At 50.5% G+C, this 16,329-nt stretch overlaps 1 protein-coding gene across 4 annotated transcripts; it reads left to right on the top strand.

Annotated features, from left to right (window-relative positions):
• Positions 1-66: 66 nt before the first annotated feature.
• Pprc1 (PPARG related coactivator 1) lies at positions 67-16,140 on the top strand. 4 transcript variants are annotated; one of them, XM_051199986.1, is made up of 14 exons: positions 68-282; positions 5,675-5,857; positions 6,410-6,556; positions 6,658-6,750; positions 6,870-9,999; positions 10,215-10,268; positions 11,254-11,311; positions 12,057-12,127; positions 12,998-13,712; positions 14,717-14,863; positions 14,974-15,034; positions 15,143-15,264; positions 15,485-15,636; positions 15,886-16,140. In XM_051199986.1, exons 1-14 carry the CDS (start codon positions 130-132, stop codon positions 15,987-15,989), a joined length of 5,190 nt encoding a protein of 1,729 aa, XP_051055943.1. In that variant the 5' UTR covers positions 68-129; the 3' UTR covers positions 15,990-16,140. The 4 variants fall into 4 exon arrangements, with proteins under 4 accessions (XP_051055944.1, XP_051055943.1, XP_051055942.1 ...); XM_051199985.1 differs by having other exon boundaries at positions 69-282; positions 12,060-12,127; positions 14,968-15,034; XM_051199984.1 differs by having other exon boundaries at positions 69-282; positions 14,968-15,034.
• Positions 16,141-16,329: the final 189 nt, after the last annotated feature.

Genomic DNA, 16,329 nt, shown 5'->3' with positions numbered 1-16,329 from the left:
GGCCCGCCGCACGGCCTTCTGGGATTCGTAGTCTTGCAGTGTCCGTCGGGAGATGTAGTTCCCTTCCCACAATCGGCTGGGCGAGGCGGCGCCGGCGATCAGAGCAGCGCTGGGTGTTCAGGGGCCAAGATGGCGGCGCGCCGGGGACGGAGAGACCGAGTCGCGCCGCCTCCGACTGGGGGCCCGGGTCCTGACCCTGGCGGTGGAGTTCGCGGCGGCGGTTGGGCGAGTCGGAGCCCAGCGCCGTATGGCACCGTGGGCGCCGTGAGCGCGGCGGAGCAGGTGAGAGGGTGGCCGGCGGCCCGCGGCTGGCAGCAAAGCGGCGTGTGCCGGGCGGTGACACGTGGACGCCACAGGGAAGGGAGGAAGCACTTGCGTGCCGATGCTGCGGGAGCTGGGTCGGGCCGAGGGGACCCAAGTGGTGGGCCGCGGGTTCACCCGCAGGGGTAGACGCGCGGCGGCGATCCCTGGGCACGCAGGAGGCACGGAGCCGGGCGTCGCGAACGTGGCCCTTGCGGGGCGGCGGGGACTCGGGATCGAGGTGAGGCTGAGACGCGTTCCCGAGGGTGCCGAGGGGAGCTCCACCAGCTTGGCGCCGTAGTTCCTTTTTCGGAGCACGTGGGGTGTGGGGCTACGATTTTCCCGGGAGAACTTGTCTGCCCCCCCCCCCCGGCGGCGCGGGCGCCCACGTGGGTAGGGCTCGCCGGCGGGGGCGGGAGGGGGCGCGGGGCGCGGGTCCACGTGGGGGCGGGGAAGGGATGTCCACGTGGCTGCTGTCCCAGGCTGTCGGGCATCTAGTATCCGCGCTGGAGCCGCACTGCCGGGAACTGGGTGTGTCTCTGCCGCTCCCGCCATCTCCGGCCTGTGCTGGGGACCTCTGGCCGGGAGGGAGGTAGGGGCTGCTGGAGGCAACTTTTCTCAGAGCCTCGGAGGCGTTTATGCCCTGTGGCAATGGGTCCACAACGCCTTGCGTCGGGAGATGGTGGACTTTCCAGATGTTCTCAAAGGCGGCTTTCTAGAAATGTCAGGGTGTGAGGTGAGGGTTAGAGGGTCGAAGCTGAAGGGTTGTGGAGGATGATGAGCTCGTGGAGGCTTCTGTCTGACCGGCTTGGAGTGGGTTATGAGTCACAAGACCCTGGCGTTTTTGGTTGCCTGAAGTCCTTCATATGTGAATGAAGGGTCATGGGAATGTCAGCTTAACCTGGGACTAGCTTAATTCTTCCCATCACTCTTTCTTTAGCGTATCTTTGGGAGGAGATAGTTAAGGGGTGCCACGGTGGACTCGTAAATACAACTGTTTGTGAGTTGTGTCTGTGTGAGCTTTCTGATATTTTTGATGGAGTTAAGAAAAGTAGGAGATGGTTTGGAAACTACTCAACGTTGGCTGAATATTTAATGGTTCAGGAGGAATTCTTTGTGCTGAAATCGTGTGTGTGTGTGTGTGTGTGTGTGTGTCCTTCAGTTCTCCTTACTTAAAAGTGTCTGTTATCCTATTGCCCGTTGCTGGGATTCCGAAAATGCTCAGCCACATTAGCAGTGAGTGAGCAGGAATTACTTGGGTTCTTGAAGCAATTTAAGCAGAGTTCTTGACAGCAACCCCGCCCCCACAAAGTGAAAGTTGGGTTGTAGGCTTCCCAGGAATCTAGGTTCGATAGAACACTCTGGGGGTAATGGCTTTGGGACCGGGTACCCTTTTCCTCCACCTTACACGAGGTCACAGAACCACCTGGGGGAAACAGTGGGGGTCCAAGATCCAGCTCCAGTGTGCTAGATGCTTAGTCAGTCCAGCAATTATCATCCAGGTGCCATAAGTTTGAGTACTTATTTGTGTGCGAAACCACACAAATGAGATCCGTGCAATGTCTTAGGATAGACAGATAATGAATAATGGTGAGGCAGGAGGAACGTGTAGGCTATTTAGGATTGTATAGTCATCAGTAGTAATATAATTTGAAGAGTCTATGAATGGAAGAGACATTTTAAATTGAACACCCCCCCCCCGGAACTGTATAAAAAACTTTATCAAAGGGAATATCATGTGAGGGACAAAGGTATGGCTTATGAGAAGAACTGAGAGGCCGGCCTCACAGAAGGGTGGAATGGGAGAGACCAAGCTGGCAAAAAGGCTGGCTGGAGACCATTATAAGGAGTTAAAATCCATTGCTAAGAGTAGTAAGATACCATTGAAGGGTTTGTTTGTTTGTTTTGGTTTTGGAGACAGGGATTCTTTGTATAGACCAGGCTGTCCTTGAACTCAGACCTCAGCCTGCCTACATCTCTGGGATGCTGAGATTAGAATAAGGCAGCACCCCTTCCCCGTACCTTTTGAAGGGACTGAAGATGGTCCTAGGAATGGCCTGTTTTTGTTGTTGCTCTGGCTCAACTAGCTCCATACTTTAAAATATCTAGAAAAGTCTCTGGGCTGAGCTTAGAAGTAGGAGAATCAAGAGTTTATCCACACCATTCTCAAACTCAGGAGACAGAGGCTGGCTGATCTCTGGTTCAGGACCATCCTGGTCTACAAAGTTGAGTTCCAGAACAGGCAGAGCTGTTAACCAGACAAACCCTGTGTGTGTGTGTGTGTGTGTGTGTGTGTGTGTGTGTGTGTGTGTGTGTGTGTGTGTGTTAAGGATAGTCTTTGTTACATAGCAAGTGCAAGACCAGCCTGGGCTACATGAGTTGGGTTTTTTTTCTTTTTTTTCTTTTTTTTTTTTTTTTTTTTTTTTTTTTTTCTTCTCAAAAAACTCAAGTTAAAGTTGGCTTTGAATTCTGGATGAGCAAACTTGATGTGAAAAAGCCAGCTGAGAGGCTGTTGGTGTTTGGAGCGCTAGTGCCCAGCTCATGTTTGGCTTGGACTTAGCTTTCCATGATCTGGACCACCTGGTTGTCTTACCTGGGGATGGAGAAGTGTAGGGATGAAGTCGTGTAAAGGAAACAGATGTCTCTGTCTTAGCCTCCAGCATCTGCCGAGAGGAGGTAAGAGACAGACGATGGTTTATAGTGCCAGACCGGTCTGGCCTAGTGGCCTGGGCTGTAGAAGGGAGGAGGCAGGGTAGCTAGAGATGCCGGTTACTTGCTCACCTATGACTGTTTGCTGAGCCAGGCACTATTCAGCTTCTGGTTATAATTACAGGATTGTGAAGACCTTGGTGGGCGGGGTTAGTTCCTAAAACCTCCTCCCTTTCACTCTAGCTCTGGGCCTAGGCTCTTCAGGTGTCCTAAACCAGCCTTTCCTCCCTGGACCCTGCAACTCCACCTTTGTAGAGAGGATTGGGCATGTGAAGGGGTATGGTCACACCTGTTGCTGTTTTCATTTGGAGGAGTCCAAGTGCCACATCTCTCTTTGCTGCAGAAGGGCGCCTGTTCGTCTCTTCTCGGCCTTTACACCATACTTCAAAGAGCAGATACGCATAGCTGGGCCTCTGGTCTCAGTTCCATTCTGGGCCTTGCCCATGCCCTGCCTATGACACTTGACAGGTCTGGGCGGGTCCTGCTTCATGACAAAGCTGAAGATACTGCTAGTTCACAGGCGGGGGCCTCCCCATCTGTGGAATCATGTCTTTTCAGCTCCCATTGGTAGGAGTGGTGAAGAGACTTCCCTTAGAACTACCATTGACATATTATGGCTCACTGAGTCTTAAGAGTCCAGCACCAAAGAACAGGGAGTGTGGATCTTGTATATAAGACATTGTAAGGTGCCAGGTATTGGTGGTGCACGCCTTTAATCCCAGCTCTCAGGATGCAGAGGCAGGTGGATTTCTGTGAGTTCGAGGCCAGCCTGGTGTACAGAGCTAGTTCCAGGACAGGCTCCAAAACAATACAAAGAAACCCTATCTCGGAAAAACCAACCAACCAAACAAACAAAACCCAAATTCCTCTGATGCACAGAGGAATATAAATGAATACTTGCATAGAGTCTTAAGTAGTATTTGTACCAAAGGAATTGAAATCTATTTTTTCTCTTTTAAAAAGTAATTTGTTGGGGGGCAAGGGAGGATGGGAGAGGGAGGGAACTGGGATCAATGTGTAAAATAAGAAAAAAAATTTATGCAGAGAAACCCTGTCTCAAGAAACCAAAACAAGTTATTTTGTCTTGTGTTTTTGAGACAATCTCACTGTGTAGTTCTGATTAGCCCAACATGTGCCATGTTGATCAGGCTGGCCTTGAGATCTGCCTGCTTCTGCCTTCCAAGTGCTGGGATTAAGGGCTCATAACTTTATTTATTTGTTTGTTTATTTGTTTATTTATTTATTGAGACAGAGTTTTTCTGTGTTGTCCTAGCTTTCCTGGAACTTGCTTTGTAAGCCATACTGGTCTCAAACTCACAGAGATCCATCCTCCTGCCTCTGCCTCCCGAGTGCTGGGATAAGGTGAGCACCACCATCATCCAGTGTATTACTGGTTTTGTTCCACCACATTTACTGGTTTGTTGGGATGAAAGGCATAAACATTACATTGGTTTGTTTGGTGTGAGGATTTGGGCCCCTTGTGTTCCACTGGGCATATGAAAGACTACAGCTCTGAAGAATCAGTTCTGTCTATCTGGTGTGTGTTCAGAGGACTGGACTGAGAAGCTGAGCCACCTCCATGGCCCAGGGCTTTGTTAGGGATTTGACAGGATAGGCAGGATAACTGTCAGGAAGTTGACAGGTTTGGAAAAGTATTTGATCTGGTGTGGGGATCAGCATGGGCTAGGGAAGCCCAAAGAAGTCTTCTTGAAAGGGTTAGAGCTCAGTACAGAACCGAGGCCTAAAGGGGGACCTGGGGTGGGTCATAAATCTCCTGACTGGCCTTTTTCTTTGGTATTCCTTAAAGGACAGTGGTGGTGGTGGTGCACACATTTAATCCAAGCACTCAGGAGGCAGAGACAGCAGATCTTTGAGTTCGAGGCCAGCCTGGTCCTATAGTTCCAGGACAGCTAAAGCTACACAGAGAAACCTTATCTGGAAAAACCAAAGAAACCCCAAACCAACCAAATATGTATTTCCCCTTTGAGACAGGATTTCTTAAATAACCCAGGCTGGTCTGAACTCAAAGCAAGCCTTCTGCCTCCAGTGTTCGTGTTACACGTGTATGCTACCAAACACTGTGGAGGCAGAGGCAGGTGTATCTTTGAGTTTGAGGCCCGCCTGGTCTTTAGAATGAATTCTGAAAAGCAAGGACTATGTAGAGAAACTCTGTGTCCAAACCCCCCCCCCCAAAAAAAAACCAAACCTTTAGTATCACTATCATCATAGTGTATGTGCAGTTATGTTTCTTTGAGCGTGGGTGAACATGTCCTCTGGAGTACATGTGGGTAAGTGAGAGGACAGCTTTGTGGTGGACTTGGTTCTCTCCTATACTTATCGAGCATTGGGCATTCAACTTGGCTTATCAGGCTTTTGAAGTAAGTACTTCTACCTGATGCTCTGACTCCCCAGTTTGATAATGTCTTATGGCTCTAGCTGTTTGTGGGTGAAGTCTGAACTCTGTTGTGCCCAGATCACTGCCATTCTAGTTGGTGCTTTTGTAATGGCTTATACATCTTTGCTAGCTAGTCCAGACCTCAGACCATTGAGGCAATGCTGTTGTTCAAGCCCATGGGTAGAGGATTGGATGCCTGATTTTAACAGAGTTACTAATTAGCTGCCCTCCAAGGACTTGTGTTTCTGACTCACTCTCCTTTTGCCTCAGGTCCATGAGGAGGGGGATGACTCTAGCTTTGTCAATCTTTCTCGACTGGGCCCATCCTTGAGGGATAAAGACCTGGAAATGGAGGAGCTGATAATGCAGGATGAGGCACTACTAGGGACCATGCAGAGCTACATGGATGCTTCCCTCATCTCCCTCATTGAGGATTTTGGGAGTCTTGGAGAGGTGAGCTGGGACAGGGTTTGCAGTTCTTCAGACAGGGTCTTTGCATGGGGTGTTCTGTCTCAATTCTTTGAAGTTGTTTTAGACATGGCTTTTTTCTCCCAGACCCTTGGCCTATTGGATGCCCAGCCTGAGTCTTTGAAAGATGTTTTTTTGTGTATGGGTAGAGTTAGACTGTAGAATGTTCGATTGGCTCATGACGGGATGACTTTAGTTTGGGCTGTGCTCGAGCTTATCTCTTCTCAGGGTTTTTGACCTACATGTCCAGGAGGTTCTGGTCTCTGCTTTTGAGCCTAATACTGGTCTAGGCCAGGATGATTTTCTAAGCATCTTGCATTTTTCTTGAATGTGTAAGAGTGAAATAAAATGCAACTAAGACTCATTCTAACAGGTCAGTTAGCACTAGCGGGTGGGTGGGTAGTAAAAGATGGAACCCTATGGTACCTGGCACTCAGACCCTTCTTGTTGGGAGACTAATTCTCTTAGTGTCTAGCTCTTTTTATGGCTTAGTAGGTTATTAGAGATCTTGAGGGTCCTCTTGTCTTTCTGGAGCAGAGCAGGTTATCAATGGAGGACCAGAATGAAATGTCGCTGCTCACAGCTCTGACAGAGATCTTGGACAACGCAGATTCTGAGAACCTGTCCCCATTTGACAGCATTCCTGATTCAGAGCTGCTTGTATCTCCTCGGGAGAGCTCCTCTGTGAGTATGGGAGTGTGGGGGGTGAGTATAGAAGTCACAGCCACATCTGTGAGCCTGTTCATATAACCACACAAACTGATTGAGGGGTTTTTTCTTCTTAGCTTCACAAGCTACTCACTCTCTCTCGGACACCCCCAGAACGTGACCTCATCACCCCAGTTGACCCTTTGGGGCCTAGCACAGGCAGTAGCAGGGTGAGTATGATGAGCCAGACCTGGGAACCCTTATGAACTCAGTTTGGGGGAGGACATTGGGATAGTCTGGAAAGCATGTCTTGGGGAACACCCTCCGAATCTTCTCTTGTCTCCTGCAGGTTGAGATGTCCCTTTCAGATTCTCCTTGGGACATCCCTCCACCTTTCTTGGAAACTTCTTCCCCTAAACTGCCTAGTTGGAGACCCTCAAGGTCAAGACCTCGATGGGGTCAGTCCCCTCCCCCCCAGCAGCGCAGTGATGGAGAAGAGGAGGAGGAGGTCGCCAGCTTCAGCGGTCAGATGCTTGCTGGAGAACTGGACAACTCTGTCAACAGCTTGGACTTCCCCATGCACTTGGCATGCCCAGAGGAAGAAGACAACCCAACATCAGCAAAGGTGGCAGCGTCGGCACCCGGGGATGAGAGCATCTCCTCCTTGAGTGAGCTGGTCCGCGCCATGCATCCATACTGCTTGCCCAACCTCACCCACTTGGCATCACTTGAGGATGAACTTCAGGAACAGGCTGATGATTTAACCCTGCCCGAGGGTTGTGTGGTACTGGAAATAGTGGGCCAGGCCGCCACAGCTGGTGATGACCTGGAGATCCCGGTTGTGGTGAGGCAGATTCCTTCTGGGTCCCAGTCTGTGCTCTTGGATGAGACTGCAGAGACCAGTAGTGCCCTGCAGCTACTCATGCCCGCCATGGAGGCTGAAACGGAAGCTGTTGTGCCTAAGGTTGCCCCTTGCCCTGATCAAGAATTATCATTGAACCCTGCCTGCTTATTGGAGCCCAGGGAAATCACGGAGTCACTGGCACCCAGGGTCCCTCAGAGCCCACCTTCCAATTCGATTCCGGGATCTCAGAGAGTTCCCAGGAAGGGCAGGAAGAAGAAGAGTAAGGAGCAGCCAGCAGTCTGTTTGGAGGGCTATACCAGGAGGCTGAGATCATCCTCTCGAGGACAGTCTGCTGTGGCTGCAGAGGCAAACTCTCAAGCAGGCACCTTACAGAAACAGCCTCGGGAAGGAGTTCAGAGAGAGGCTGAGGCTCCTCAGAGCAGGGGGAAGCCACGGGCATGGGCTAGGGCATGGGCAGCTGCCTTGGAGAAGACCGAGTCTGAGAACTTAGAGAGAAATGCAGGACAGGGTAGTCCTGCTGAAGAAGGTGCTCTAGACCTCTACCCTGAGCTAGCTGATACCAGCCAAGCCAACCCCATTCTCTTACTAAATGACTCTGCTCAGGCTGACCCCATGCCCATTGACTCTGTTGAAGCTGATGCCGCTGCATTTGGCCATGCAGTAGCTGATTGTATACCTGTTGGCCAGGCTTCAGCTAGTACAGAGCTGGCTGGTCCTCTCCCTGTAGCCCCAGTGCTGACTGGCCCCATCCTGGCTGACAGGACAGGAATTGAACCTGTGGTAGCTGTTGCCACTTCAGATAACTTGTCTCCAGCTGATGCTATCCCAGCTAACACAGTGGCAGTTGACCCTATTCCAAATGACCTGGCTCCAGTGGACCCTGTGCTAGTTAAGTGCAGACCAACCGACCCTAGACGGGCTGCAGTTGCAGCAGCTCAGGGCAATCGTCTTTCTCTAGAGTCCTCAGACCATCCCAGGGTCATCACTCCTGAAGTCAAGAGTGTTGTAGGTCCTGCCAAGGTGGAAGGTAGCACCAGTGCTACAAGCCAAGAAGCCCGACCTCGGCCTCTCAGCCTGTCTGAGTACCGGCAGCGAAGGCAGCAACGGCAAACAGAGGCAGAAGGCAGGAATTCTCAGCCCCCAGTTGGCAAGTGGCCTAGTCTCCCAGAGACCCCCACAAGACTGGCAGATATCCCTTGTCTTGTTCCACCAGCCCCAGCCAAGAAGGCCGCTCCACAGCGGAGCTCCGTAGCTATACCAGAGACGTGTTTGGTGTCTGTGGGTGGCAGCTCTGCTTCCCCTAGTCCTGAGCCATCTGCAAGCAGACCTATGGTTTCAACTCACTCTGAACAGGTGCCATCGCATGAGATGCCACTTCCAGTTAGACCGCCCCCTCCTGCCTTGCAGTCTGTGTCTTCTGCTGGGCCCATCCCTCCCACAGTGCCCACTCCTTTGCCGTTTCCTCCAGGCATACCTCCTGTGCTTTCTCTTCCTTCAAGTGGCCATGGGGTCCCCAGTCTGCCCCCACCTTCCTTGCAACCGCCTGGACTTAGAGTGTCAATGAGACAGATACCACCTGACCCCTACACTCACTATGCCCCTGTGCCACCCTGGCCTTGTTATCCCTCTGTGTCCCCTTCTGGATATCCTTGTCTTCCTCCACAACCAACGGTGCCCATGGTGTCTGGTACTCCTGGTACCTATGCTGTACCCCCAACTTGCAATGTGCCTTGGGTACCCCCTCCTGCCCCGGTCTCACCCTACAGCTCCAGCTGTGCCTATGGGCCCCTAGGGTGGGGCCCGGGGCTGCAACAGCCTCCCTTCTGGTCTACTGTGTCTCCACCTCCTTTGTCTTCAGCCTCCACTGGAAGAGCTGTGGAACCCAGTAGTAATCCAGCTGGTCCTGAAGACACTCTTCCTGTGCCAGTGACTTCTTCCCCAAGTTCTGGGTCAGCCAGCCCCATAGCTCCACCTCCTCCTCCACCACCAATAGAGCCTGCAAAGCTGGAGGATCAGCCAGTCCGGATAGAGCCTGCAAAGCTGGAGGATCAGCCAATCCGGATAGAGCCTGGAAAGCTGGAGGATCAGCCAATCCGGATAGAGCCTGGAAAACTGGAGGATCAGCCAATCCGGATAGAGCTTACAAAGCTGGAGGATCAGCCAATCCGGATAGAGCCTACAAAGCTGGAGGCTCAGCCAATCCTGATAGAGCCTACAAAGCTGGAGGCTCAGCCAATCCGGATAGAGCCTACAAAGCTGGAGGTTCAGCCAGTGCCGATAGAGCCTGCAAAGCTGGAGGTTCAGCCAGTGCCTGTGTCTCCCCAACCAAAACCCAAAGTGTCTGCCCTGGTACAAAATCCCCAGATCAAGGCTTCACCGTGCCTGTCTGCTGTTGGGGAGTCTGTGTCAGAGAAGCTAAAACCTGAGGCGCAGGAGAACAGAACGAGGGAGAAGCCCCTTTCTGCAGCTGTCAAGGCTGTTCCCTTGCCCAGGCAGAACACTGTCGCAAAACTGCCTGCTGTCCATCCAGCCCGTCTAAGGAAGCTGTCCTTCCTGCCCACTCCACGGTCTCAGGGTCCTGAGGATGTGGTACAGGCATTCATCAGTGAGATTGGTGAGTGACGAAGGTGGCTAGGAAGACAACTTCCATGAGGCCATCCTTGTTGGGTCTCTGTGGTGTTCTCTGAGAAATGGAGCTCCGGTTGTGTTTGAGTCCTTGCTACGTGCTGCTCTGTGGTTCACTCACTTTGGATAGGGAGGCACGTAAAGGGAGACCTGTGAACTTGGTTAATGAGGGCTAGATTTTAATCCTCTTGTATTTCTTCACAGGAATCGAAGCATCAGACCTGTCCAGTCTGTTGGAGCAGTTTGAGAAATCAGAAGGTAAGGGACCTAGGATTTTTTTTGTTCCAACTTTTATTTTTGTTCACACTTCCTTTGAGTTTATAGCCTTGTAGTAGCTTGAACTGGGTTAGAGGGTAGAGGGCAATCTCAACCACCAGAAGAACCTCTTAATTGGTTTAGGGAGGCAACATTTCCCCTGGGAGGTAATCTAAGTCAGGGACATGGTGGTATAGCATAAGTAATTAAAAAAGGAGATAAAGAAAATGCAGGGAGATTGATTGGGTGGGGATTTTTCCTAGAGGTAAGCAACTCTTCTGTCGAGCTTCAAGAGATGGGATCTCATGTTATGTGTGTGGTATGTAAGGCAGAAAGGTATAGGCTGGGTCCTCAAAGGTGCTTTTGGAAGGCAATGAAGAGTTTGACTTTCTCAAGACAAGGCTGGCTGCTGTAGATGTTACTGCAGTCTCTTCTAGAGTCATTAATGCTATAATTGTGGCAAAAGATCTGCACAGGTGACTTGAGTCAGTAATACTATAAAAGCAAAGAGACCGGTAGGCTCCGTGTTTGAGATGTAGTTTCATGGGAGAACCCATGCTTAATCTGTCCGTGGTCTTGGATTCATTTGTTAGACAAGTCTGTTATCAAGTATAGCGTGTGCCTTTGATCCCAGCACTGGGAAGCAGATCTCTGAGCTCATGGCCAGCCTGTGTTTATATGGTGAGTTTCAGGCCTGCTGGGCTATGTAGAGAGACTGTTTCAGTTTATGGCTAGGATATTAGTTAGGCAGATCATGTTGAACCTTGCCTACTATGTCCATCGATTTGGGCTTTGACTCAGAATCAGTGGGGAGTGGTTCTTTCTGAGCAGAAAAATATCAATATCTAGCTAGCACTGGAGGAACTGGATCTGAGCTCATTGGGGGATGTGTAGGCAAAGCTGGTGTCCTGGGCATCAGAAAACACTTCTTTGCCACCTCAGTTTGGAACATCTGGTTGGGCTTTTAACTAATATGATTTCTTTACAGCCAAAAAGGAGTGTCCTCTCCCGGCTCCTGCTGACAGCTTGGCTGTAGGAAACTCAGGGTAAGTATGGAGATGTGAGCGAGTTACCCTACAGCTGTTGGTCAGCAGCCAGCCAGCACTCCAGGACTTCCAACTGGACACCTTTGTGGCAGGGATGGTCCATCGACTTTAGTGTCTTCCCCCATTTCTGTCCCCTGCTCTGTTCCGTCAAGACAGTCATGGGTGATGAGGTGGGGGAGGGTATGTATGTACTATTAGGAATTCCAACTGCCTTTGAGGTGCCTCTTATAATTTGGCAAAGGATATCTTCTGGGTTTCTTCCCTTCTGTTGTCAGATTTGAAGCTTATTCAGTGCTGGTGATGGGGTCACTTAAAGTAGGGGGAAATATCTGGGGCTTCCCCTAACTCCTTGAAGGACACAGGCACCTGAACCTCTTTACTTCCCAGCATTCTAACAACAAGAGGCCTCATTTTTCACATTCCTGATCTGCTAAGCATGTTCTTCATCCACTGATTTCACTTGGAGTTAGTTGAGCTTGATAGACAAGGTTACTGATTGAAGGAGGTGGGAGGACTTGGGGTCATTTCACTGAAGGTCCTAGTCGGCCTGCCTCCTGAAATTTGGCAGAATTGAATAGGCCCAATCTCCAGCTTAGTCACTGTCCCTGCTGTGCTAGAGGACAACTATGGGGCAGTTTGGACATCTTGTTTATGTCTACATACACCTTCTCATTGCTTTGTGAGGAAAGCAGATATACAAGATATTGAGGCAATGAACCGGGCTCTCCCTTTTCCCCCTTGCCAGCAGCATTGACACTCCCCAGGAGAAGAGACCCCTAGACCGGTTACAAGCCCCAGAACTGGCCAACGTGGCAGGTGGGTTCAGGTTGAAGTCTGGCTCTTGGTCTGTGCAGCTCGTGTACAGTGCCTGCTGCTGTACATCAGTGTGTGTAGACATTGGGCACAGACATCTGATCTCCGTTGTTGTGTTCCTGATCAAGGGGGCAGATGTGTTAACAAATGAGCGTGTTGGTTATCAAAGGTGATGCTATGCAATAGGCTATGAGGGGCAGTGGGGAGGGGTGTGTAGAATGTTATCACTAGCTGAGCTTGAGAACATCATTGCTGTCAGTCAGATGGTAGCTTTTAGGGAAATGGAGCAGCCTGACTAACTACAGAAGCAACTAGTTGTTACGTTTGCAGCACTGTGAGTGGTTTGGTTTGACCTGGAGAGTAGGGGCTGAATGGGGTAGTGGACAGAGCAAAAGCAAGAGTTAGGGCTCGAGTGATTAAACAGGTCAGATTATGGAACTTGAATGCTATATCAAGCTGCCTGGACTTCATTCTGTATATGTATTGAAGAAAACAATTGTAAAAGCAGTCTCAGACTGGTTTTTGGATGGTTTGTGTAGTAAAAGTCTAGATAACAGGGTATGGAGCTGGAAGGGAAGTAGGTAAGTTTATGGCATGAATGTAGGCAAGATGCAACCTAGACATTAGGTAATGCTAGGTGGAGGGCTGGATGTAAGTATGAAAATGATTAGGTAAATGAGCTAGAACTGGTTACTAGGTAGGTTTGGGTAGTTGAGTGGCTGAACTCTTGTAGTTAGAGCAGTGAGAGAAGTTGGGGTGTTGTTGGTGCTTAGCGTACTCTGAGAAGCGGGGTCTCGAGCCTAGATACACAGAGTCTGGAGTAGAGAACTGGATCTCACCCTGCTATCTCCACCCTCCCTCCCTCCCCCACAGGGCTCACCCCTCCAGCTACCCCTCCCCACCAGTTATGGAAGCCCCTGGCTGCTGTCTCACTGCTGGCCAAAGCCAAATCTCCTAAATCTACCGCCCAGGAGGGAGCCCTGAAGCCTGAAGGAGTTACAGAGACCAAACACCCAGCTGCAGCCTGCTTCCAAGATGGGGTTCATGGCCCTAGTCCCGTCCATGTGGGCTCTGGGGACCATGACTATTGTGTCCGAAGCAGGACACCCCCAAAAAAGGTGCCTGCCCTAGTCATTCCAGAGGTGGGCTCCCGATGGAATGTCAAGCGCCATCAGGACATCACCATCAAACCTGTCTTGTCATTGGGCCCAGCTGCTCCCCTACTTCCATGCATAACTTCCCAGGAGCCACTTGATCACAGGACTAGCAATGAGCAGGCAGAGCCTTCAGCGCCTTGTCTTGCCCCATCCACCTTGCTGTCTCCTGAGGCCTCACCCTGCCGGAATGACATGAACACTAGGACTCCCTCTGAGCCCCCAGGCAAACAGCGGTCAATGCGCTGTTACCGAAAAGCCTGCAGATCAGTCAGCCCCCCAGGTCGGGGCTGGCAGGGCCGCCGTGGCCGCAGCAGCCGGTCTGTCAGCTCTGGGTCCAACCGGACCAGCGAAGCATCCTCATCTTCATCGGTGTCTTCCTCATCCCGATCCCGGTCCAGGTCCCTCTCCCCCCCCCACAAGAGGTGTCGAAGGTGAGCTTTGTTGGCCTGTTAGATTCTTTCCATTTGGGAAGTTCATGAACTCTGTTGTAGTTTACTTTGAAAAGGCTATGGGTTAACTGCTGTACTTTCAGTCATTAAGGCTGAAGGTTTTTCTTTGGCTCTTGTCTTCCTTTTTTGTAGACTGTTGAGGCAAACTGTGGGATTGTCCTGTGTTGGAGTCTGGGATATTCCTGAAGTTTTCTGCTTCCTTGAGATGTGCCTTGAGTAGACTGTTAGAGTTCAATCAAGACTGCTTAATACCATTATTATCGGTGCTCATATATAGTATTTCCTTGGTGTTAATGCAGGATAGTGGGTTACCCTTACGTGGCTGATGAGATGGTTCAGTAGATGCATGCTTGGACCTGAGAGTTTGATCTTGGGACCACATGGAGTAAGAGAAGCAATTCTTGGAAGTTGTCCTCTGGCCTCTGCATACGTGCTGTGGCACAACACACACAATAAATGTGAAAAGAAAAAGAATCCTTGCGGGCGACGCTGCAGCTGTAGCTCACAAGAGTGCCTGCCTAGCATGCGTGAAGCTGGATCTGATTCCCAGCGTCATGTAACCCACATGCATGTTACACGCTGTAATCCTAGCACTGAGGAGATGGGCGCAGAAGGATCACAAGTAATGAGTCGTGTCATGTATGTGGAAGGAAGGCCCTAGGTATAATTCTCAGTACCACAACTGAGAAGTATGCATGCTGGGAACAGTCGCACAATCCTAGTGCTGGAAAGGCAGAGGTAGTTCATTGCTAGCTTGGGCAACCTAGTGAGACCCCCTGCTCAAGGAAAAGGGAAATAAGCATGTCATATAAAACTGTAACAACACATAATGTATGCAAAGTTTTATGAAGGGTTTCCCATCTGGTGTCTGCGGAAGAAAACTTGAAGCCTTTCTGCTCTCCTTTAACCAGGGAGGCAAGGCTGAGCCTGGTCCAGGTAGTAGATCTTATCCACACCTTTTCCATCATTCCTGTCCTTTATTCCAGGTCTAGCTGCAGTTCCTCTGGACGTTCCAGAAGGTGTTCGTCCTCTTCGTCGTCTTCATCATCATCTTCCTCCTCTTCCTCATCATCTAGTTCCAGAAGCCGTTCTCCCTCTGTGTCCCCTCGGAGGAGAAGTGACCGAAGGCGGTGGTGAGCATGGGCATGTGTTGGAGGGCAGTGCACCTAGGATGCGTGCTTCTGAGAGTTCTGAGTCTTGAATTGTGTCTGGAGGCTGATGGCAACTCTCTTGTCAGGTACAGCTCTTACCGTTCGAATGACCATTACCAAAGGCAGAGGGTGCTGCAGAAGGAGCGTGCAATAGTGAGTAGAGACTTGAGTCGTGGAGGAGAGGTTTACCCTGTGCCAAGAGCTCAGTCATCCACAGCTGCAGCTCTGGCTCACAGAGTGTCTGTCCTTTATCCGACATAGGAAGAGAGAAGGGTGGTCTTCATTGGGAAAATACCTGGCCGCATGACTCGGTCAGAGCTGAAGCAGAGGTTCTCTGTTTTTGGAGAGATTGAGGAATGCACCATTCATTTTCGTGTCCAGGGGTAAGCTTGGGTTGTAAAGTTAGGATGTTCTTTCTGTTACACTCATATACCTTGATACTTGTCTGTCTTTCTTGTGTTCTTTTGTGCTGGGTTGTATGGGGTCACCTTCATTTTTTATCTGAGGGTTGACCATTGGGGAAATGACTAGAAGCACCTGTGTGCCCTGGGATGTCGAGTCTTCTTCATAACCTGTGTGCAAATGGCTCACCTTCCCCACTAGTGACAACTATGGTTTCGTCACTTACCGATATGCTGAGGAGGCATTTGCAGCCATTGAGAGTGGCCATAAGCTGCGGCAGGCAGATGAACAGCCCTTTGATCTCTGTTTTGGGGGCCGCAGGCAGTTCTGCAAGAGGAGTTACTCTGATCTTGGTGAGTGTGTAAGGAGGGCTTGAGGCCTTGACATACGTCATCCCCTCCCCAGAAGGGCAAAGCCGGATGACTTGCCGTCTGACATACAAGGAGCCTACAGGGTGGGGTCAGAGGGGTGGCTCTCCCACGCCTTCACAAGCAAGGCGGTTTTACTGTCTGCTGCTTGGATGGGCCGTGGTTCCCTTTGAAAGCTCTGTGCTTGACAAGTGTGGTATGGTACCATAATGTTTGTTCCTCTCTGCTCTGTAGACTCCAATCGGGAAGACTTTGATCCTGCCCCTGTGAAGAGCAAATTTGATTCTCTTGACTTTGATACGTTGTTGAAACAAGCCCAGAAGAACCTGAGGAGGTAACCCTGGGCACTCCTCCCCCACCCATCTTCTCTGGAGGTGCCCAACCTCCTTCACCCCCCTCCCCCAGTCTAGGGGGAGAGCTGCTAGTGTGGAAATGACTGTTTTATAAAGAAATTGGAAAAAGTTAAATAAAAAATGTGTTAAACTGGGATTTTTAAGTGTTATTTGTTGTTGTTTTTTAATAACAGGATTTGAGAAAATTAACTTGCATTTGTGTGTAAGGTGGGTCTGAGGGAATGTCTGATAACATGAACAATAGAGAGCTCCCATGTGGTTTTCCTTCCGTCTGCTAGTCAAGTGTATTCAGTACGTTTCTGAACGCATTTGGGGTCATGCTTAC

Source organism: Phodopus roborovskii, unplaced genomic scaffold (assembly GCF_943737965.1).
Source record: "Phodopus roborovskii unplaced genomic scaffold, PHOROB, whole genome shotgun sequence".
Lineage (NCBI taxonomy): Eukaryota > Metazoa > Chordata > Mammalia > Rodentia > Cricetidae > Phodopus > Phodopus roborovskii.
Note: the sequence above shows the minus strand (reverse complement) of the source record. Positions and strands in the feature narration are given on the sequence as shown.

What these genes read in the sequence shown, in the direction of transcription:
- Pprc1 (XM_051199984.1), top strand. Translation starts at nt 130, where the DNA reads ATGGCGGCGCGCCGGGGACGGAGAGACCGAGTCGCGCCGCCTCCGACT. An exon ending in AGAACTGGCCAACGTGGCAG is followed by an intron (nt 12,128 to 12,997) that starts GTGGGTTCAGGT and finishes CCTCCCCCACAG; the next exon opens with GGCTCACCCCTCCAGCTACC. An exon ending in ATTCATTTTCGTGTCCAGGG is followed by an intron (nt 15,265 to 15,484) that starts GTAAGCTTGGGT and finishes CTTCCCCACTAG; the next exon opens with TGACAACTATGGTTTCGTCA.